Source organism: Marmota flaviventris, chromosome 3 (assembly GCF_047511675.1).
Source record: "Marmota flaviventris isolate mMarFla1 chromosome 3, mMarFla1.hap1, whole genome shotgun sequence".
In the NCBI taxonomy this organism is placed as follows: Eukaryota; Metazoa; Chordata; class Mammalia; order Rodentia; family Sciuridae; genus Marmota; species Marmota flaviventris.
In genome coordinates, this window is record NC_092500.1 from 124,608,422 (window position 1) to 124,631,828 (window position 23,407).

The 23,407-nt window shown below is 42.4% G+C and overlaps 2 protein-coding genes across 14 annotated transcripts in view; one reads left to right on the forward strand and one right to left on the reverse strand.

Annotated features, from left to right (window-relative positions):
• Nucleotides 1-530: 530 nt before the first annotated feature.
• On the reverse strand, nucleotides 531-22,815 carry Znf384 (zinc finger protein 384). 13 transcript variants are annotated; one of them, XM_027951102.3, is made up of 13 exons: nucleotides 22,624-22,815; nucleotides 22,365-22,426; nucleotides 21,439-21,498; nucleotides 13,112-13,182; nucleotides 12,561-12,798; nucleotides 12,278-12,325; nucleotides 11,737-12,070; nucleotides 10,769-10,861; nucleotides 6,370-6,594; nucleotides 5,499-5,681; nucleotides 3,927-4,005; nucleotides 2,655-2,813; nucleotides 531-2,130 (listed from the first exon to the last, which is right to left on the reverse strand). In XM_027951102.3, the coding sequence occupies exons 4-13, from the start codon at nucleotides 13,175-13,177 to the stop codon at nucleotides 1,759-1,761; spliced, it is 1,797 nt and encodes a 598-aa protein (XP_027806903.2). In that variant the 5' UTR covers nucleotides 13,178-13,182; nucleotides 21,439-21,498; nucleotides 22,365-22,426; nucleotides 22,624-22,815; the 3' UTR covers nucleotides 531-1,758. The 13 variants fall into 13 exon arrangements, with proteins under 13 accessions (XP_027806903.2, XP_071466455.1, XP_071466456.1 ...); XM_071610354.1 differs by lacking the exon at nucleotides 22,365-22,426; XM_071610355.1 differs by lacking the exon at nucleotides 22,624-22,815 and having other exon boundaries at nucleotides 22,365-22,582.
• A 207-nt stretch (nucleotides 22,816-23,022) lies between these two features.
• Nucleotides 23,023-23,407, forward strand: part of Cops7a (COP9 signalosome subunit 7A) — a 32,679-nt gene continuing 32,294 nt past the window's right edge. Inside the window, exon 1 of the mRNA XM_071610364.1 lies at nucleotides 23,023-23,079. The gene's annotated coding sequence lies outside the window, so the exon portion shown is untranslated. The remainder of the gene's footprint in view (nucleotides 23,080-23,407) is intronic.

The following is a 23,407-nucleotide window of genomic DNA, read 5'->3' on the forward strand; positions in this document are numbered from 1 at the left end:
AGTCTGTGAGGGAAGTCCAGATGATTTCCTACTCCCCAATGCTATTAACCATCCTGCATTGTGAGGTGTATTGATAACCACTACATTATGGACACTCAATTGTGTTTTATACTGTTCATCATATATACCCATTAACTTGTTATGGTTCCCACTACTGCAAACCTCCGGTTTTTGGTGTCACAAGTCTTAGAACAGAGCAACTGGGGAGACTCAGGCAGTTATAGGTCCTTTCAAAGTCTGCTTCCATTTTTTTTTAGACAGGGAACAGAGATGTTAACACATAACTGAAATCTTGTTCTTGTCTATTTAGAGGATACAATCCCCATGACAGATCTTCATAAGCAAAGATTCCACTTGAATAGAACCAAACCTTTCTGAAGCAGTGGAATCACACACATGGAGCCTCAGCACACAAGTATTCATTTTTCACACACTATGGAGTAAATCCTTAGTACTGCCCTTGAACAACTCCCCAAATACTTTTTTCATACTCGCTCGCTCACACCAGTAGCTCCACTCACTGCCTCTGATCCTTTTACATGAATTTATTTCTATACAATGTTCTAAAAACATCCCTTGGTTTGTACACAAGGTTTTTTTTTTTTTCATTTTTAAATTGCTTTATAACAACTGGTTTCCTGATTTTTTAAGTGTTCTTTCTGAAATCTGTCATGATTTAAAAAAAAAAAAAAGTTAAATGAAAATAAAAATGCTGTGGCCAGAGGACAGGGTGGAGGGGGAAAAAAAAAGACAAAAATAAACAAAACATCAAATATGAAAATTCTCAGAGATAATGCATTTATAAACACAGAAATGGTTACAACAAAGATGGCCGTGATGAGCGGGTATATATATATTTATATATATATATTTATATATAAATCCATGTCTGGCGTCTGACCGTGGCACCTAGGGAGCTAAGTCCAGTCCTTTTGTCTACCCTGAACACTCCCTTCTCTGCAACACATTTGTTCTGGGGGTTTCACAGAGAACACAAAGTTCTCATAGCTCCTTGGGGGATCAGATAGGGAGACAGAGTACAGGGCCTTGGTTGACAGAGAATGGGGCGAGAGGTTCTGAGGAAAACCATAACCCATACTTCTAAGCCATCCTTGACCACCTGGGAAATCTCTGGTCCTTGGGGATCACATCTAAGCCCTTGCCCCCTTACAAATAAAAGGAGGTCTAATCCCCACCCAAATCATCTTCTACCAGCAGTAGGTAGGAAGTGAAGTGAGACCATGTAGAAGAAAAGGGCTCTCAGGGGTTGGGGCACACAAAACAAACAAACAAACAAAAAAACACCTCTATTCTTTTGCAGGCAAGCATAGGACAGGAGGCTGGTTGCATCTGGAGCTCCCTTCTCTTTGTTATCTGGAGAACCAGCCTCTAGTCTTCTTTTAGCCTGAACTTGGAGGATGAGGGAGAGGGTAAGTGCCCACACCAGACAAGTTTCTGTGAGGTCACAGCAAATCCTTCCCTTGAGCACCAACCCCCAATTTTAAAAGCTTTGCTTGGGAGGGGGGGCTGCTGGATGACACAATCAGCTCAGAATCCTTTGCAAATCAGGAGGGCTGATGTTCCTTTTGAAGAAGAGTTGAAAATAATGATGGTATCTTGTAAAGGAAAGCTGTGCCTGAGGCCCAAGGAGATGGTGGCCAAGGCTTGTCACGGAAGAAAAGGACTTTTCCCAAGAGGAGTTGAAGAAAGAGACCAGAACTTCTTTCTCCTATTCCCAATGGGTGGCAGCACGGATCTCTAAGAGCTGGCCAGGTGCTCCACCTGGATGGTGCTGGTGGTGACAGTGAGACAGATGTCCTTATGATGCTCCGCCGTCTTATAGGGGGTCAGGTCAAAGGAACACTGGGGTGGAGGGTTGGGGTTGCTGTCCCCACCACCCCCACCCTGGGGGGCTGCCCCAGGGGACTGGAAGTGTGGTGGCTGTGGCTGCTGTGGCTGCTGTTGCTGCTGCTGTGATGCCTGGGAGGCTTGGGCTTGGGCTTGGGCTTGGGCCTGGGCCTGGGCCTGAGCTTGAGCTTGGGCCACTGCTGCTGCTGCTGCCGCTGCCTGTACTTGTTGCTGGAGATCAGGAGGGTTGTGTTTGCGCATATGTTTCATAAGGTATGTTTCCTGAGGGAAATGGTAAAAAATTGAGGGATGAAAAGGGAAGAGAGATTACTTGTTAACAAGCATCCTGGGCTCTTACTCTGTTCAGAAGAGTACCTTTATACAGAGATATTCTGGAGCTGGGAACAGGCACTTTCAGTGCACACTGCTATGTAAAAAGGAAGGGCGCCTTTAAAAGTCACTGTGGACATTCAACTGGAAGAGGGAAAAGTTGCCATTTTTCTCAAATATGTTTCAATCAAGCAACTTCACAACCTTTTTCTGGAGTCTAATGGAAAATACCTACCTAAATCTTTCTCTTAACATTTCAATTGGCTTTATTTTACCTAATGTGTAAGTAAATGAAGAATCATTGTTTATTACTCTTTATAGGTTTAGGGGATCAGGCGTCCCCTATATCCTCACGTATGGGTCTAATTATTTCTGAATTACATTTGTTGGAACAGATTTTTGGCCAGAAAGAAGAAGTAGAGTGAACTGATGTCTTACAGGGCTATGGGTAAGTCAAGGGAAGAGATAGCACTCACCGATGTATATGCCCGACTACAGATAGTGCAGGTGTACACCTTGGCGTGCTTCACCGTATGCGTAGATAGGTGCACCTCTAGTGAGGCTGCATCTGTGTACGCCCGATGACAGTTGTGGCACTTGAAGGGTTTATCTTTGTTGTGCTGCCGTCTGTGGGACTGAGAAAAATTAGAAGAAACCAGATGGGTAATGAGTGTATTGTACTCTTCCCTCCTGCCTCCTTAACTTGAATGGAAAACTGTGAGGTGGGTACCAGGCTTCCAACTTCACTTTCCACATGAAGGCAATGGAAATTGCTTCAAATAGAACTTCTCAAGCTAGAGGCTCAGGGCAGAAGCATACCTTCGTACAGCACGTATCAGAATTTGCAAGTTAGAATGATGGCTTATACCTGTTCTTCCTCTTACAGCAGTTCTTAAAGTGAGATATGGGGATCTCTATGGAACACAAGGACCTTTTCAGGAGCCCTTAGTATCAAAATAGTGTCTTTTCACTCTTGTTCTCTCATGACTGTACAGAGATTACATGATGTATAACATTGCAACAGACTGCATGCAGCAGATGTGAACATACATTCCCAGCTTCAGTTAAGCCAGGCATTAAAGGAACTTGCAAAAATGTAAAACAAAGCCATTATTCCCACAAAGTTCCTTCTGAAGGATTTTGGAATAGTGTTTATGTTGACATGCAATGAGTTTATATACTTTTTAAAAAAAGGATTAATAAATATTTTTCAAGTTTCTAGGTTTCATATTTACATATATAGCTATTGCCCACATAAACCAAAGTTCTTTGGGTTTTTCGGTAATTTTAAATCCCCCCCCCCCCCCCAGCTGCCGCAGTGCTGGGGCCTTGAGCATCCTAGACAAATGCTCCACCACTGGGCCACACCAAGCCCCTAAGTAGTTCTGTTTTGTTTTTTAAAAGAAAGAAACATGAAAGCTTCTTTCTTTTAATGTTATTTTTTTTATACCCTTTATTTATTTTTATGTTGTGCTGAGGTGCCTACCACTGAGCTACAACTGCAGCCCCAGCTCTAAGTAGTTCTTTTTTTTAATATCTTTATTTTACATTTACGTGGTGCTGAGGATCAAACCCATTGCTTCATGCTTGCTAGGCGAGCACTCTACCACTAAGCCACAACTCCAGCCCTCTAAATAGTTCTTTAGAGTAAAACAGTTCTGAAAAGTTGGAGAACCATTGTATTAGTTAAATGGTGCTCTGACCCTAATCTCACACTCAAGGTCTTACATGGAGATAAGAACATTTACCTGCAGATTGGAGAGTTGTGTGAAGGCTTTCTCACAGCCTGGGTGTGCACATTTGTATGGTCTATCACCAGTGTGGATTCTGTACAGAATGAGAAAAGAAAGAAATGGATATCAGCAAGGCCACTTAGAGAAAGACATCCTCCAAGCATAAATTAGGTTCCCTCCTGAGGAAGCGCATCAGATGAGCCTGCAGGAGGCAGCAGCCTTAGTTCCTCTCTAACAGGAACAGATTGCAATGCCTGATTCCCAGGCACTGCCTACATCATTCAGCTCAAGGTAGCCCCCTTTCTGCTGGGGCAGCAGGGACTAAGGCCTTGGCTCCCCGAAAACAGGTAGTTCATAATTTCGCATACATTTCAGCTCCTACAGTAACTGTCCTAATAAATATTTAGAAACAAGGCAAAATCAATAGCAAAGAAAAACATTATAATACTTCTTTGGCCCCAACTCTACAGCCAGAAACTCTTCAGACTTCAGTATCACTTCCAAAGAAGTTCTGGTATCAAAGAAAAGCAGTTAAGCTGATTGTAGAAAGCAACAGTGGTATTAATGAAAACTTACGGAAACTCCTAGGGACTTTCCCCTGGCTAGCCCACTGATGTCAGGAAATACCTAGGCTAGTAGCAATTTGACCTCTTCCCCAAATGCCACAGGATCCTTTGCTAAGATGAGCCCAGGACTTGAGGATACTGACACCTGCTCCTTATCAGGGACTTCACAACCATCCCTATGACCAGGCGCTTTTCTGGACCTCTGGTATAAAAACCTCAAAAATATCACAGAATATGTCTCTAATGAAGAAAGCCTGACTCCTCAAAGTAAGATATCATTATAAGATGGGAATATCACATCTAAAGAAGCCAGTGAGATGGACTATGGCCAGTTAAGTCTGGACTGCAGTTCAACTTGAGATATCACCGAAGGAGACCATCAGCTCTTCCAGTTGGCAGATCTCCTTCTAAATCCAGATTCACGAGATAAACAGTGCGTATCCTTATGAAGTAGGAGCCTTTTCATTTTCTGTGTGCCATTTCTGTGTAATATTTAGTACATGTTTTGTTCTTTACTCCTGGTATTCCTTGGAGCCTTGCTTGTTGCTGTGGGTGTCACAGGCTGGTGCCAGATAATGTCTGATTATATCTCCCATTCATAATTGATGCCCTGAGGGCTAGAGGTATGCTCTTCTCCAATCAAATGCCTCTGCTTTGGCATCAAGGAGGAAATCTTGCAAGATCCACGCAGGGGTATTTTCTCAGAGGGAAATAAAGGAAAGAAAAGTTGTTTCTGCTCCAGGTGTGTCTCTTCATCCCATCAATTAGGGAATATCATATAGTCAATGTATCTCCCCAGCATAGCCCTTGCCCCAGAAAGGTTTGCTTAACATCCACTTGAGTCTCCAATGTTGCCGCTTGGTCTTCTTTCTTTCAGATGCCAGCCATGTCCTCCAGTCATGTTCTCCTCCAGCAAGGTCTCTCCCCCGCCCCCCGCATGCGGGTTGTTGTGTGTGTCCGGGGCGGGGGTGGGGAGGGCATGCCAGCGGGGCGGGGTCAGTAGCCCGCCACTCTCCCTTACCGTGTGTGCTGCTGGAGGTGGGAGAGCTGGCGGAAGGCCTTCTGGCAGTAGGAACAGTTGTAGGGCTTGGCCCCCGAGTGGATACGGAGGTGCTGGGCCAGGTAGGAGGTGTTGGCGAAGGTCTTGGAGCAGTGCGGGCACTTGTGGGGCTTGATGGTCTCCGTGTGCATCTTGGAGTGGATCCTGCCGGAGAGGAGAGGAGGGAAGGGGGAGGAGGAAGCAGTTCGACACCTCGGGCTCAGCTCTCTGCTGGGTGAAATGATGTTGCTTGACGGATGAAAGCACCCCCTCCTCCCTCCTCCCAAACACGCTCCGGCCTGGAGAAGCTAATGAAGAGGAAACCCAAATCTAGGTTGCTGCTGATCCTAAGTCGGTGGCTAAAATGGCAGTGAGATGATGAAGAGCAACCCATGGCTCCTGGTAACCTTAAAACAAGTCAGTCTCAAAACCCTTGGCTTTCTCCTAAGTTTACACACTCACCACAGATACCCTGCTTCCAAATAGTAATCTGAACAAAGACCAATATCGCCTGTTCCCCATGGACCTGAAGTTGAATGCACACCTTGGTTCTGAACTGAAGCATATAGTAAAAGCAGGGCCTTCTCTGCAGAAGATTTCCAAACACAGACATAGAGAGAAACCACAAAAATTGTTCCAGACTTTGGAATTGGAGACCACAAATTTTGAGAACCCCCACACTGCTAAGACATGTAGCTCATTTTTCATAGACAATAACAGGAGAGACTTAAATATTTCAAAGGGAAAAGTTAAAAAAGAAAAAAACACATGGAAAGAGTAATCAGTTCAAGCAATATGGCCTTGGGGACAAGTTCACAGCCAGGTGGTAGAGTAAAAGCAATAGCAGCCTTACCGGGTGTGCTGCTGAAGGTGAGAGAGCTGGCGGAAAGATTTCTCACAGAAGTTACAACTATAGGGCTTAGCGCCTGAGTGTATACGGATGTGCTGGGCCAGGTAGGAGCTGTTGGCGAAGGTCTTGGAACAATGTGGGCACTTGTGGGGCTTGGTCTCGGTGTGTGACTTGGAGTGGATCTGCATCTCCGACTTTGAGTAGAATGTCAGTGAGCACATCCGGCACCTGGGCCAAATGAGGGCAATGGTTAGAAAGAATCCTCCCCACCAAGAGGCCATTGCTGAACCCTCCCCTTAACTTCCGAGAGAAGCCCACCTATCTAATCTTACATTCCAACTGTATCTGTGAGACCCTTGAGAGTAGGAGCTTGTTATTATTCATCTTTATAGCCTAAGCTTCTAATAGTATCCATCAGATTATAAATATTCAGTAAATGTTTCCTGAATGACTGGACTCCTGACTGTACAAAAAATAGAATTCAATCCTAGTAAGACAAAAAAACTATTATAGGATTTGGGTGAATGTGAATTTCACTGGACCAGAAATATCAGGTCATTTGATTTCAAGCTTTAAATGAACTCCTTTCCCCAACTTCTCCATTTTTAATTTAATGTCTGTCCTTCATTATTCCTCAACCCATCTAGATGGAAATGAAGAGAACAACTGACTAGATTCTAGCCTGTCTTCACAGATAATTATCTTCCCTCAGATTTTTCCTACTTCCTTTTGGGCAGTGATTCCTAGAGGGATAAGGGTGGGGATGTATAGTAATTATTTGGAGGGCTTTTCCAAACCATATAATGTCCGGCCTTTACCCTGTAGTTGACATTCCATCAATCATCTATCCCCTGCATCCAGCCTCCTGGCAATCAAGCAAGAACCACTTTTGCAATAAGTTAACTGTTGGGAATAGGTTGTACTCCTCAAGTCTTTAGGAGAAGAAGTTTGCAAAACAGATTTTCCCATGCTAAACCTTTCTTCTTTCCTAGCACATGAAGCTAATGTCTGTACTTTGAGTAACATCAACAGTACCCAGTGTGCTTTCACTCATCATCAACCAGAATTGGTGATCCTTCTCTTCCTCTGACACTGTCCAAAAGTATCAAATAAGGATATATGGAACCCTGTTATTTCTGTATAAAACTCACTAGTGCCCAAAGTTGAGCTAGCAGGAAGAAGGGTGGCTTGGGAAGCCAGGTGACTAGGGCAAGCTCTCTTCTCAGGGTACTCCCCACCTTACATTTATTTATTTACTTATTCATTCCAGTATCTTCACAATACCTTTATTTTATTTATTTATTTTTAATGTGTTGCTGAGGATGAAACCCAGTACCTCATGCCTGCAGGCAAGCACTCTACCATTGAGCTAGAGCCCAAGAGGGGTTTGGGATGAGGTGGGGTGATGATTGCTGCATTTTTTTCCCATTTCAGAATTTCTTAGAGGATAACTGAGATAAGAACATCAAGTTTCACAGACAAAAATTTTTATCACTGTTAGTTTAGTCCTTATAGTAAGGATTTTACTAAAATTCCAATCATTAATGCCCAATGTCCTTTCTTCTACTTACTTGGTAACTCTGAAAGAAATCTGACTTTTTAGTTTATTAATCTGAAAAGCTCAATCACTTCACGAGAAGGGGGAAAGTTCTGTTTATAATCATCATGGTCTACAGGGCATAGACAATAGTTTTTATTACTGGGGATTTAACCCAGGAGCACTTTACCACTGAGCTACATTCCCAGACCTTTTTATTTTGAAACAGGGTCTTGCCAAATTGTTTAGGCCTTCACTAAGTTGCTGAGGCTGGCCTTGAACTTGCAATCTTCCTGCCTCAGGCTCCCAAGTTGTTGGGATTACAGGTGTGCACCACCATCTCCAGCTAGACCTCAATTTTCTGGTCTGCAAAATGCAGGGATTTAGTTTTTGCTGCTAGAAGGACCAGCAAACACCCAGTATAGTCAAAGTTGTAATAAAATGGCATTAATGCTAACAGCCCCAGTGCTGATGAATGAGCTTATGCTACGAAGTATTTCACTAAAACTGAGGTTAGCAAATGGGCACAGTGTCACTTGGAGTAACAGTACTAAAGTTGCAAGATAATTTCCCTTGACTGCTAAAATTTCTCAAGTCAGGTAGAACAGCATGTCCCCACCCCCCACCCCAGATGGACCCATGGCACTGCGTGAGCTACATTCCCAGCCAATATGTTCATTTTAATTCAAGTAAAGTATCTCATTAATTTGTGTGAAGGTATTCAACACACAACTGTACTCTTAGTGTAAAAGTTAATTTTTTATATTTATATTTTAGTTTTAGGTGGACACAATATCTTTATTTTACATTTATGTGGTGCTGAGCATCTAACCCAGTGCCTCATGGACAAAACCCCAGCCCTAAAAGTTAATTATAAAGAAGAAAATATCGCCCTTCATTGAAGTTCCCAATTAGAGAAGAATCTGAAAAAATTAAATAATGGACTGGGCACAGAGTGAACAATCTCAAAGGTACTATATATAATGATGATGATTATAATATTTGCCATTTGGTGTTATCCCTGATACTATAATTCAGACACATTGTTTCTATTCTTCACAAACACCTGGCAAATAGTACCCCTGTTTTACATAGTTTCAGAAAGCAAGTAATTTGTAAAGAGGCAGTTACTCACTACAAAGCCATGATGCTGACCTAAGACAAGATTCCTGACACTAAAAACTCAAGCAGAGGCTAGACAATCATCTGCCTGGTGAAGGGACTGGCCCACGTGACTACTAAAGTATATACTGAGCATCCCTAATCCAAACATCTGAAATGCTCCAAAATCAAAAACTTTCTGAGCACTCATGTGACATCACAAATAGAAATTTCCAAATCCACCCTCAGGTAACAAGTCACAGTCAAAATGTGGGCTGAAAATACTGTATAAAATTACTTTCAGGCTCTGCAAATAAGGTACATAAGAAACACAAATAAATTTCATGTTAAGACTTGGGTCCATCCCCAAGATATCTCATCATATATATGTAAATATTCTAAAATCTAAAAAAATAAAAATCTAAACACTTCTGGTCCTAAGAATTTTGGATAAGGATATTCAACCTCTTATTTCCAACTCTAAAATTTTATGAAGCCAAATAAAAGGGTAAAGGTCCTCTGAGGCAGGGTGTTGGGTGACTGAAAAGAAATCTGATTCAGGAGAGCAGATGGCAGAGGATGGAAAAGCCAGCACTCAACATCACAGGGTGCTCCAAGGGGCACTATTCACACCCATCACAGTAAGAATGATGTCCTTGGAGCATACAATGCCTTGGTTACAGTAACTACTCTGAATTCTCATCCTAAGATGCTCAAAATAATTTCAAATACTCTATTTTTCCCTCAAAACATTTGCATATGATAAATAAGGGTGTGACTAATTTTCCCATTTAACAGATGACAACAAAGATAAGTTGTCTAGCCCAGAGTAACAGAACCTAATTCCATCAGTATCCAGTCAAATGCTACTGATCACTGGAATGGAGGTAGTTGACCCACAGCTGCATCAAAATTGGGATTCTTTGTGATTAAGAAGAGTTCTTTGCAACTTCAGAGTTCTAAGATTCTGAATTAATTTTGTTTACCAAGGATACAATCATTCTTCAGAGTTCTCTTTAGTCAATTGGGTGTAGGGTCTTTCTAGAAAATCTCTGAGGGTACACAAAGTCCTAACAGGCTTCCTTCCAACTATATATTCACATTTCTTTTAATATATAGAGTTTGGGAAGTTCAGAGATAGCTTTAATGTGGGTCCAAAAAACTAACAAACATAGGAACTGTTATCAGAATCAGAGGATTCCAATCTGTCAGAAGTGCTTCCCATTATTCCTACATTTTATATAGATTCATCTCCATGTCATAATGCCCTCATTTTAAATAAACACAAAAATCTGAATTTCTACATGATAAAAGGGATTTTTCATTTAATGAAGTGATATAAAATGCCTTTAAATGAATCAAACTTGTCAGGTACCTTTATAATATGATATGATGTAAACATTTTCCAGGAACACTTTTATTGTATAAAGTGGGATACACCTGTAATAATAAAGCTGCAATGAACTTTCAGATTATGAGCTGGAATTCTGCAGTGCTCAATACTTTCTGCATAGCAACACTCCTCTCATTTCCATGCATAAAAAGGAAATTAAACACTGTAGTTGTGGCTACTCTCCATAGTAAAATTATACAATACAATAAAAATAAATGCTAAATAATGACTATTTCTTATCTTTCTATTGAAGCTCCCAACATTTCATAGCTTATCTGATATATACTCCCAAACAAATGGGAGTTATAAACAGAATTCTCCCCATTTTACAGATGAGGAAACTGAGGCCCAGAGAGGGGAAAAGGACTTGCCCAGGGTCACACAGCAAGTTCGTGGTGGAGCCGGGAACTGAATCCATGAGCCCAAGGCTCTGTCCATTTCCTGTGCCGCAGTTCCCTTCGCTCCTAAAATGGGAACAACATTGCCCATCTCGGTACACTAAGGACAGACCCAATCTCCCAGCCATGCACATATGCCCCTGTCTGCATCAAAGCTCTGATAGTGGTTATCCCACTCTGCATATTGGAACCAAACTCCCCAAACCCACTAGGGACCCTGATAGCTCTCAGAGTATTAACAGATTTTCAACTTTCAAAGGGCAGGGAGTTTACTTATGTAATTATTTTTGCATAGTACCACATGCAAATATGAATATAAAGCTTTTTGGTAATGGACAACTTAAGGGAAAGTAGAGGATTAAATTACGTCCAAAATTAAAAAACAAGCGAACAGTCATTTTATAAACATATGTTTCAAAAGGGGGAGGCTTCCTATTCCTCCCACCTTTTTATGTAGACCCCTCCCATCATCCTAACCATGCAGGAACAGGTGGACTCAAGTGCTCAAACATGGTACAGGAGCTGGTGGATGGTACACAGGTTAGGTTAGGTGCTTACCAAAAAGGATTTGTTTGTTTGGAAAAATAGAAATGGGGAATGTAGAAGGCCAAAAAAAAAAAAAAATCCCCTGCAGAGTCTCAAACCCAGTCTAAAGCATTAGTACAAGAGATAAACTCTCCTGTTACTCAAAAATCAGTCAAGGCTGATGACTACCATAACCAGAGTTAAAAAGGAAGTGGGAAAAGAGGTCTGCATCCTGGGGGAAGAGCCACTAGAGCAGTGCCAGCAGCTCTGCCTTCCTACCCCACGACAGAACATCTGACATGCAAGTGACTCTGAGGAGTAAAGCTGTCAAGAGTATAGAGCCTGATCAGAGCAAGACATAGGGGAAGCTGAGACAATGACCCTCACCCCATCTTGCTCCTGGCTCTGATTCCTACCTGTAGGTCTTGCCGTCTTTCTGATGGTCATCTTCATCCTCAGGGGAGAGGACATAAGGGTCATTCATCTCAGGCAGTCCTGATTCCAGCATCCGCTTCTTCTTGCGGCCCCGGGGGGGCTTGGGAGCCACATTGCCACCTCCACCACCACCTCCGCCTCCTTCCTCAGTTAGGGTTGATGCTACCTTCTTGGAGAGGTCAGGGACCACCTGCAGGGCTTGTGAGCCAGGGGGAAGAGCTGAGACAATCATAGGAGCCGAAATGGGGAAGGTCTGAGCTGATGAGGCTGTGGTCACGAGAGAGCCTGAGGGGGATGTGATTACCAAACCAGGACCTAAGATTGGGGGGAAAAAGAAGATGGTGTCATGTTGTTCAGTACTAATCCTAATCCTATTTCATATTATCCCCCCAAATTGTTGTCTTATTAACCCCTCACCACCACCACCCCATCCCATAGTACATACAGGAAACCCCAAACCCTATTGAAGAATAATGGTCTCCTAACCCCTGTCCCCACCCCCCTGGTAACAGTGAGATTTACCCCTTGATTGACTCCCTTCTCTTCTCCACCTCTGAGAACAGGAGACTCCTTGATTCAGAGAAGGAAAGAATGTCACCTCCTCAAAGGCAGGGACCGCATCTTCTACTTCTTTGTATCCCCCACAATGCCTAGCACATTGCTAGGCACACAGTAGGCACTTAATAAAAATTTGATTGAGTAATCAAACACATATCCCACTCCCCATGTCCTCGGAGCCCTCCAGCCTGGGGTACTGATCATGGAAGATCAACACCTCAGATTGGAGAAGAGCAGAGGTGCTCACCAGCAGTCATCAGTCCTGTAGACGGCACAGGGACCACCGTAATATTCTGAGTAACGGATGCCTGGCTGTGTGGGGTCAGCTGGTCTGACTTGGACTCTGTGTCCATGCTGATGCCTGAGGGCAGGGACACTGAGGCAGGCACTGTCAACAAGGTGGGGTAATGGGGTGGAGCCAGCCCACAGCCCTTCTCTGGCAACAGCTGATCCTTCATCTTGTTGATGAACATTGTGTTCTCAATCTGAAAGGAAAGGAGAGGGGAGAGGAGCACCCTCTTCAGACTGAGAGTCTAAATTTTGCCTGTTCCATAAACACTTTTCAGTCTCATTCCTCCTTTGAGATCAAGGAATAAGAAGTTAATATCTTTGTGCTTCCAGACAGCAGCCAAAAGAGAAACAGTATATAATTCTCAGTGACTGAGGATGCAGTGAAACAGCATGTGACTTGTCTTGCTTCAGTCTCCACAGTAATAGAACCTACTTACTCAGTAACAGAACTTTACTCATTAGTTGAAAAAAAGTACTTAATGAGGGGCAGCAGAAAACATCACTTACCTGTCCTGAGACTGTGGGGATAGAAGGCCAGAAGTATGGGTTAGAATTGAAATGAGATTCTTCCATTCTACCTGAAGAAAGAGAGAGAGAGACCATATTATTCCCTGGAATAAATCTGCAGAAGCTTACCAATAGAGGAGAGTCGAGGGATTCCTAGTCTCTTCTTTGACACCTGATCACCTGGCTGGTAATTAGCAATCAAGACATTTGTGTCTAAAATACTAGTTGCCTTGGTTGGAGCTACTCAGCTTTATATCCCCACCCAAAAGAGGCTATCTTGGTTAATGCTTGTGACAAAACTTAAACACATGCACTGAATGACAGAATGTTTGCCAAGCCCCAAAGACACAGAATTGGAATTATTTTCCTTTGTTGACAAGAAGAGAAATGAAGTCAGAGAGGGAAAGGTCACAAAAAGCAAACCACTGACTGGCTTGAAAATAGCCAAGGAACCTACCACTGTTCCCCTTTTCCCTTACATCCAAATCCTTTGAAATAAAAATTTTAAGATTTCTAATCAATATAGAGTTCTGCTCAGCTTAAAAAGTTTTTAGACAAGAACACAACATATCCAAGAAACTACACGAGTTAAATGGCAGAAATCAGAACCAAGGTACTTTTTTGAGTTATCAGGCTATATAGGGACACCATCACACTGATCCCCCCAAAGTCAAACGACACCTGTGGTGTTTCACTGGATATAAAACAATCTGAGCTGAGCAGTGGGAACCAAGGAACTACCAGTTTTAAAAAGTTCTGGTGAGAGCAGTAAAACACAGATTTCCACCTAAGGAGATTTAGACTACTATTTGTATTTCAAATTCTTCTCTGTATGCAGGTGATGATTAAGCTTAAAACACTAAGAAAAAGCAGGGAAAATAATCCCTTAGAATTACACTGTCAAGTCACAGATGGAGAGAGAATCCAGGCATCCCACCACCTATTTTCTCTCTGATCACTTTCTCTAGGAAAGCTTAACTGGCAGTGTGTCAGTCAAGAACAGTTTCCCAAAATCCTGGACCAGAAAAGGTGCAATCTCACAAGAGGCAAGTTAGGAGAGAGTATGAGACTGGTGGAATAAAGAAGTGAGGAACAGCAGGAGTAAATAAAATGTTATTGCTAGGCGCAAAGGCACAGACCTGTGGCTCAGGAGGTTAAAGCAGGAGGATTGCTAGTTCAAAGCCAGCCTCAGCAACTTAGCAAGCCCTGATGCAAAATAAAAAATAAAAGGGGCTGGAAATGTGGCTCAGTGGTTAAACGCCCCCAGGTTCAATCCCAAGTGTGTGTGTGTGGGGGGGGGGGGGGAGGTTATATATGTACATAAAGTATACTTTATCAACCAAAGAAATGATCAATCTTAAGGAGAGGGAAATACCAGGTTTGATTTGATCACATATTATGTACAGGTATTTGATTATCACACTGTACCCTATAAATATGTACAATGTCAATTAAAAAAATTATCACCATTCCACTACACTGAGCCAAGAGCAATCAAAGTTCAGAAGGGGAAGGAAGATGTGTGACATACACTGTAATGACTGAGGATACAGTGAAGTTATGTAAAAAAGATGAAGAGGTACAAGGGAGACAGACATAGAAACTGAGTTTCAAGTAGTAAGGTAACTGGAAGGACCTCCAACAAAGAAGTCAAAGCCAAAAGAATATTGCTCTAAACATAGCTTGGTTCTTTATCCTTCTCCAGAAGGATGATCACAATTTTTGCTCTTATTAGCACCCTCATTTTTCATACAAAACATTTATATAAAAATAAATACAAAGAAAAGAACTCTATTTCAGTATACTTTCTTTTCTTTTTTTTTGTATTGGAGATTGAACCCACAAGTGCTTTACCCCAGCCCTATTAATTTTTTATTCTGAGACAGGACCTCAAAGAGTTGACCAGTTGAGCTATATCCCCAGTCCTGTTAATTTTTTATTTTAAGACAGGGCCTCAAAGAGTTGACCAGGTTGGTTTGGAATTTATGATCCTCCTGCCTCAGTCTCCTGAATAGCTGGAATTACAGGCATGTATCACTATGTTCAAACTGTTCTTGACTGACACACTGCCAGTTAAGCCTGGTTCAGCCTACTTTTTCTAAAATATAGCAACAGAGAGGAATGCATCAAATATGAAACAGTTTCACACAAATAAGGCTCAACATTAAATGACAGAGGATGGGCTATAGGCAAATCCTGTTTCCTTAGTTATAAAATAAAGAACAACTTTACAAAGTACCAATTTTCTAAAGTACTCCCAGGATATTGGTTTCAAAGCCCTATGAATACTCAAATCCACAGACATTCAAGTCCCTTTTGTAAAATAGTATAATATTTGCATATAACCTAGGTTGGCAGAATGCACACCTAATGCAATATAAATACTATGTAAATAGTAGTTACACTATATTGTTTAGGGAATAATGACAAGAAAAATAAGGCCGTGTGTTTATAATACAAACACATCTTCTTAGGCCTAACTGTATAGTGCATGTCAGCAACAACATAACATTTTTAGATGAATCCAAATACCAAGGGCCAACTGAAGAATAAAACTGAACAGTTTCCCATACAGGTGATATCCTACAACTTCCAAGCCTAGCTTTAAAGGGTACTCAATCTAATCACAGTTTAAGGGTCCAATCTTGCAAAACTTTTTGGAAAGATCACATATTCTACATTTGTGTCTCCTAATTGTCCCTGATATAGGATTCATCAACCAGGTGCAATTATAATATTTAATGACTTGAATATCAGTGGACTCTATACATATAGGTTTTGACAACGACACTAGAGACACAAACCTTAATCCACAAATCCCTGTTTAATGCTGCTTTTAGCTGAGAAAAATTAAATGGATAAGAGGCAACAGTGGTAATGAACAGAAGGAATGAAGTAGAGAATTGGGCTACAGAGTAAAAGAAAGGTCTGATATATAATTTCTTCTTCTTTTTTTTTTTTTGTGGTGCTGGGGATTGAACCCAGGGCCTTGTGCATGCGAGGCAAGCACTTTGCCCACTGAGCTATATCCCCAGCCCCTATAATTTCTTCTTGATTTAAAAAAAAAAAATCAAGGAAGTAGCCAAGTGTGGTGGTTCACACCTGTAATTCCAGGTACTTGAGAGCTGAGGCAGGAGGATCAAAAGTTCTAAGCTAGCCTAAGCAATATAGTGAGACCCTACCTTAAAAAAAATCAATCAATCAATCAAGTAAGTAAAAGCATTAAAGATGTGAAAATTTAGGAGGGAGAAACTGAAAGCCTGAAAATAAGAATGTACCTATACAGAACTCCTATGAACAAGCCCCTCCTCCCAAAGATTACATTCATTTGTATTGCCCTTTAGGTAGCTCAGGTCAAGCAGAGTTTCTGAGGGTTCCTCTGAGTTTCGAAGGGAACCCTGTAAGCTCTTATAAACAGGGCATACAAAGTGATGTGGGAGACAATATCACCACCATGGTCATCATCAATAATATTCATTAAATGCTTATTGTATCCAAGGTAGTGTTTGAAGCACCTTACAACTCTTAACATTATTTAATCCCCTTAATTCTATAAGGAAGGTACTACAACCCTGATTTTTCAAATGAGGAAACTAGAGGCACAGAATCAAACAGTAAATAGCAGAGCAGGGATCTGAACACAGGCATCCAAGATTAGGTAAGGAAAGGGGTTCTGCAAGGTATCAAAACCATATAACTGAAGTATACATTGCAGTGTTGAGGCTTAATTCAGAAACTAAAATTTAGAATCTTTCCAGAAATAAATTATATTTTTCAGGCTGGGCACAGTGGTGCACACCTGTAATCCCAGTGGCTCATGAGGGTGAGGCAGGAGGATCACAAGTCAAAGCCAGCCTCTGCAAAAAGTGAGGCACTAAACTCGGTAAGACCTTGTTGCTAAATAAAATACAAAACAGGGTTGGGGATATGGCTCAGTGGTCAAATGCCCCTGAGTTCAATCCTGTAAGCCCAAAATGACTAAATGAATGAATGAATGAATGAACGAATATTATTCAGGCAGTTCTTAATAAATGTTTTTAAGATTTAAGTTTTTGTTAACAGTAAAATGACGTGCAGTTCAAGATCATGTTCTGTCTACATCTTGTGAAACCTCACTTGGCTACCAACATAACTCATTTTGGAATAATGTAGTCTGAATAAAAAGTCCAGACTTTATATAAAAATAATGGGCTCGGTGGTGCATACCTGTAATCCCAGTGGCTCAGGAGGCTAAGACAGGAAAATAGCAAGTTCAAAGCTAGCCTTAACAATGGCGAGGTGCTAAGCAACTCAGTGAGACTCTGTCTCTAAAAAAATACACAACAGAGCTGGGGATGTGGATCAGTGGTCAAGTGCTCCTGGGTTCAATCCCCAGTGCAAAAAAAAAAAGTCCAGACTCGGGGATGCAGTTGTAGCTTGGTGGTAGAGTGCTTGCCTAGCACGTGCAGGGCACTGGGTTCAAGCCTCAGCAGTACATCACCACATAAAAAATAAATAAATAAATATAGGTATTGCAGGCATTATGTCTATCTTCAACCAAAAAAGAAAGAAAGATGGGCTGGGGTTGTGGCTCAGGGGTAGAGCACGCTCGCCTAGGCATGCAGGGCACTGGATTCAATCCTCAGCACCACATAAAAATAAATAAAAATCCAGACTTTCACTAGAAAAATAAAAGGCCTCTGTATTTCTTTTTTTTTTAATATTTATTTCTTAGTTTTAGGTGGACACAATATCTTCATTTTACATTTATAAATAAATGGTGCTGAGAATTGAATCCAGTGCCTTGTGCATGCTAGGTAAGTACTCTACCACTGAGCCACAACCCCAGCCCCCAAAGGCTCCTGTATTTCTTGAATACCCAGTCTATTTCTGTTTGGGTTCTAAAGAGAACGAAGCTGAAGGTCACAACCAGAGTTGGTCCTGGGACAAGATAAGACCATGGATTTAAGGGACTTCTAATATATAGGACAGCCCCAAAGGGGACACATGAACAGTACTGCTCTCCCAACTACAAGCAATAATTACTACAAAAATGATAACGCAAAACACTACATTACCGTTCTATCGATAGAATTGACTTAACTATAGAGTAAACCTTAAAATGAAATCAGTAATAGAGCCAAGAATGAAGACTGTTGCTAGAATACAATGTAAATGGTGTTCCCCGGAATTGTATAAAAGGATGCTTTGGGGCTAGATCACCTAATATCTGTTTACTATACATTTTGCTTCTTATCCTTTTATTCTTTCATGGAGAAAATTTCATCAAACCATCCTAATATGTAAACAAGTACACATCAATATTCTTACAACCTTAAGTCCATTTATTTAAGGAAAAATTCACCTCCACACAAAGTGTCAGTTTGTTTTAATTTTTGTTTATAGCGTTACTGGGGATTGAACCCAAAGCTTTTCATATGCTAGGCAAGTGCTCTACCAATGACCTACATCCCCCACCCCCTCCCTTTTTTTGAGACAGGGTTTCACTAAAGTACCCAGGATGGCCTTGAACTTGTGACTCTCCTGCCTCAGCCTCCCAAATACCTGGGGCACCATCATACTCAGCCTCAGAGTGCCAGTTTTGATGATAATCCCAACCCCCCCCCCATACTGGGGATTGAACTCAGAAGTATTTCCCCCTAAGATATATCTAAGATTTATTTATTTATTTATTATTCTGGGGATTGAACCCAGGACCTTATAAATGTGAGGCAAGCACTCTACCAATTGAGCTATCCCCAGCCCTTATTTTGATTTTGATATAGGGTCAAAATTGCAAAAGCTGGCCTCAAACTTGTAATCCTTCTGCCTCTGCCTCCGTATCACTGGGATTACAGGCATGTACCACCATGCCTAATCTACCATAAAAAAAAAAAAAAAAAAGATCTAATTTACCCTAGACCAGGAAGGAAGAGGAAAGCTTCTCTTACCATTCCACAGAACAAAGGAAAACTATTCTAATAGATGGAAAAAAGAAGAGTGCTGCACAGAAAATCTGAGTTCTAATTTCAATTTCACTACTGTATCTAAGCCTCAACTATTCAATTAATAAGAAGGCCTATTATAATTAAGTTAGTACTTCTCTTCCTAGTTTTCCAATCTCAAAAGAAATCTTGGAAGAACTACGGAGGTGAAAGAGAGACATTATTAAGTAATATCCATGAAACACAGAGTAGGACTTGTATCTTGCATCAGAGTTTTGTCCATTTGATCATATCCTTCCACAGTGCCAATCATCAAGGAATAAAGGTGTCAAGGCCTCCAGCATGTGGTTTTGGCAGATACTGTGAAGATCACCATCTCTTTCCCACTACTTACTTCTGTTTTTCACTGTTTTAAAAGTAAAGCATGATTTTTTTTTCCCCCAAGAAAATAACATTCTCTTAACAAATGTAACCTTGAAAAACTCATGAAGAGAATCAGAGAAATACTTTCACTTGATGAAGACTGTTAATAACAATTAGTGAAAATTACATAAAGACCATATAATTACAAAGGAACTACCAAAAATAACAGATCTATAGCCTCCAGCTTAGTAATCATCTACAAGATGTATCAAGACAACTCAAAAACAAATCAACTTTAATTCAACTCCAGAAAAAACTTAGACACTCTATTAAGAAAAACAATATCAAAATATACAACTGCACCAAGTTTACAATATTAGCTCAGGATCATTTTCTTCTCAATAAGGAAACAGAATCTCTCTCTAAGGTTCTAAAGACATTCAAGAAGGGCCACTGCAGAGATAGGGGTGTAGCTTAGTTAGACTAGCATGCCCAAGGTCCTAGGTTCTATTCCCAGAAATACAAAAAGAAAAAAAATGGGGAGATCATCCTAGTAGACTTTAGGCTTTTCTACTATTACTCGGTGCACCTTTTCAATTACAAAATAACTTGGAATGCCTTTAGCCCAATTTCACTTGGAAAGACCACCATACCATAATACACAAACACAACCACCACATGGCTGGCAATCTCAGCCAGCAGCATCTACCCAGGGTACCAATGAACCATTGTGGGAGGGACAATACTGTGGTCCTCTCCTTGTGCCTATTATACTCTAAATGACAGATGTGGGAAATGTGAGAAAACAAAATACAAGACTGGGTGGGGTGGGAAGTTCAGCGGTTGAGCTTGTGATTAGCATGCCCAAGGTCCTGGGTCCAATCCCAAGCACCAAAAATAAATAAATAAAACAAAGTTTTAAAAATGCGTAAAGCTTGGGGCTGGGGTCGTGGCTCGGTGGTAGAGCGCTTGCCTAGCATGTGTGAGGCACTGGGTTCGATTCTCAGCACCACATATAAATAAGTAAAATAAAGGACCACTGACAACTAAAAAAATATTTAAAAAATAAATAAATAAAATAAATATTATAAAATAGCTTGGAATTAGTTCTTGAGACATCGATTGCTTGCCTGGGCACAGTGGCAAAGACTTCAAATCCCAGCTACTCAGAGGCCGAGGCAGAAGAACCCCAAGTTCAGCCTGGCAACTTACAGTCTGTCTCAAAAACAGAATTTAAAAAAGGGCTTGGGATGTAGCTCAGTGGTAAAGCACTTGCCTAACATGTTTGAGGCCCTGGGTTTAATCCCAGCACCTCAAAAAAAAAAAAAAAAGAAAAAAAAAAAAAAAAAAACCCCACAACCCTCTAATTTTATAAACTCTTAACTCAAAACTCAGAGTCCATACATTGCCATTTTCAGTATACCTAAAATTCTATTACCATCAGGTCTCATACAATGAATTCTCCCAGGTTTATTTCTGGAGTCTACTTCATACAGTTTTACCCATTTTACTTCAAACTACCCAAGCAGCAGCTTTTTTCCTGAAAACTTTACTCTGCCACACCATATTCAAATAACCCTATGTCACAAATTTTAATTACTCAACAGATTCACTTCAAACACGCCACTGGAATATTAAGGATAGGAACTCCACTCTAACCTCAGCTCTGCGTGTTCCAAATACAGGAAAGCAATTCCATAAGCTATACCATAAGACTATATTGGCAATTAGGGCTCTTGTGTCCCTAAAGCAGAATAAATTTCTCCTTTGGACAGAATGCAACACTATTCAGTAGTTTCACTTGAACAATTTCATAGTTCATTCCAGCTGAGTACTAGTGGCAATGGAAGGTAACCGGGGTAAGTGCCAATTTTTTACACTGAAACTTCTTGGGCACCCTCAAGAAATAACTGATCTCTCTCCCACAGCAAACACCAGTATTACAAATTGCTATTATTTAAAGAAATCTGTCACATTGTTCCTCCAAATTATGACTCCTCCCCCTAAACGAGAAAAGTCATTAACCCAAAATTTTCTTACCCTCTCTCTCTCTTCCTCCTGTCGTCTTATTCTTTCTCCTTTCCAGGGCTCCTGAACTTTCTGTAAACAAATTGTCTAGGTTACAGGAGCCAGTAAGGGTGCAGAACTGTGAAGAACCTCAGGAACTCTTTTGACTGTAAGTAGTCAGTATGAAAGGCAGGCCAACCCCACAACCAACAATTAAATGATGGAAGGACAGAGTAACAGGAGTTCAGTGCCACCCCCTACTAAGTGGCTACAAGGGTAATAAATCTAATTCCCAGGAACCTAGATGAACTCTTATCACCAGCATCTGGGTTCCACTCCTAGACTCAGACGCTGATTCTTCTTCGTTTAGGACCACAAATAATCAGGGGTCAGAAAACAGAAGAGTTGGAAAAGAAGGAGGATTCCTGCCCCTGAGAAGTGGCTCAGAAGGCAAAGCTGAGGGCTGGGGGATGCACAAGCCCTTGTGTCAGGCACAGGGCCAAGTTCAGGCCCAGCCACTTCCTCTAGCCTCCCCCACTTGGGCTACGAGGACTTCGCCCCCTGCCTACCCAAAGGCCTTGTGCCAAGAGGTACCTCCTTCAGCCTGCACAGTGGTCTATCTACTGGAGACCTCAGTTGTGCCCCACAAACCCTCGCTCCCCTGAGACAGCCCCTGGGAGCTTTCTCCTGATGTCACCCCCCACTCCTTCCTCAAAGACCCTTCCTTGGGACGTCCCTCCTTCCCCTCCAGGGAGCTGAACTCTGCCACCCACCAGACAGGCACCCGCCCCCTAAGCCCCCCCATTTCTCCCCATCGCCCGCTCCTCCATAACTACTTCCGGTTCCGGGACGGACACACGTACAGTCACACCGTGGACCCCCCCACCCCCCCAAAGGAAAAGGGGAGGGGGAGGAGCAGGGAGCTAGGCGCGCGCCGGCTGTAGCGGCGCGAGACTCACCCGGCGGCGACGGCTGCGGCGGCGCCAGAGCCTGAGCCAGAGCGCAGGAGGGGCGGCGTTTGCTGGGAAAGGAGGGAGCCGAGTGGGGTGGGAGGATCAGTAGGGGCAAGGGAGGAGGGTGAACGCGAGGCGGAGCGCGCGGGCACGCACTTCAAGCGCGAGACAGACCCACACACTCACACGCACGGAATGCGCGCGAGACACCCGCAGGGCGGGGGCGCGAGGCAGTGGGTGGCCCCCCTCCCTCCCTAACACTTACCCGGAAGTGGTGCTGCAGCTCGTGCTCCCGGGAACTCCAATTCCTACACGCCCCCCTCCCTCCCCCCACAGGCTTAGAGAGGAGTAGCAGCGGAGAGAAGGCGGGAGCGCCGGAAACGAAAAAGGGGGGAGGGAGGGAAATAGCTAGGTAGGGGGAGCGGCAATGAGGAAAGGGGGGGGAGTGTAAAGTCCGAGTCACTTCCGGGAGCGTCCCGAATACATCCTGCGCTGCTTGCGCTCCAGGATACTCGGGGCGGAAGTTACGACAAGTAGGGGCGGAAGTGGCTTCTGCCCAGGAACAGAGCCCTCAGTGAATGTGACGCCATAACGGAAGTGAAGGCGGGTCCTGTTAAGGGCAGAAGCTGAACGTTCAGAATTGCGGTACCAGGCTTCCGGAAGGGACTTCTGGGGAAGTGGGAGGGTGGAAACACGACAGGTTCATGAATTATGCATCAAGGTATGAGAGGAGATATAGCTTCTTAAAAGGGTCCCGATTCCTTTCCCTCAGGGGGGATTAGTAGCCCAATATCCTCAAGATAGTCTTAATGCTTTGAGAAAGGATAAGGATGTGTCAGTTGTCCACGGTACCTACTTAGGCCCATAGAAATCTGACCCATTCTCTCTGACCACACTCCTTACTCTGCTTTGGTCTTCTCTTTGCCTTCCCCAACATCTGATCCCTTAACCCCATTTTTCTTTTAAATGTAACACTCTTTGCTATAAGTGTTTGCCTACTAAGGTACCAGCGCCGTGAGGGCAAGGACTTCAAATTGTTGACTGCTCTA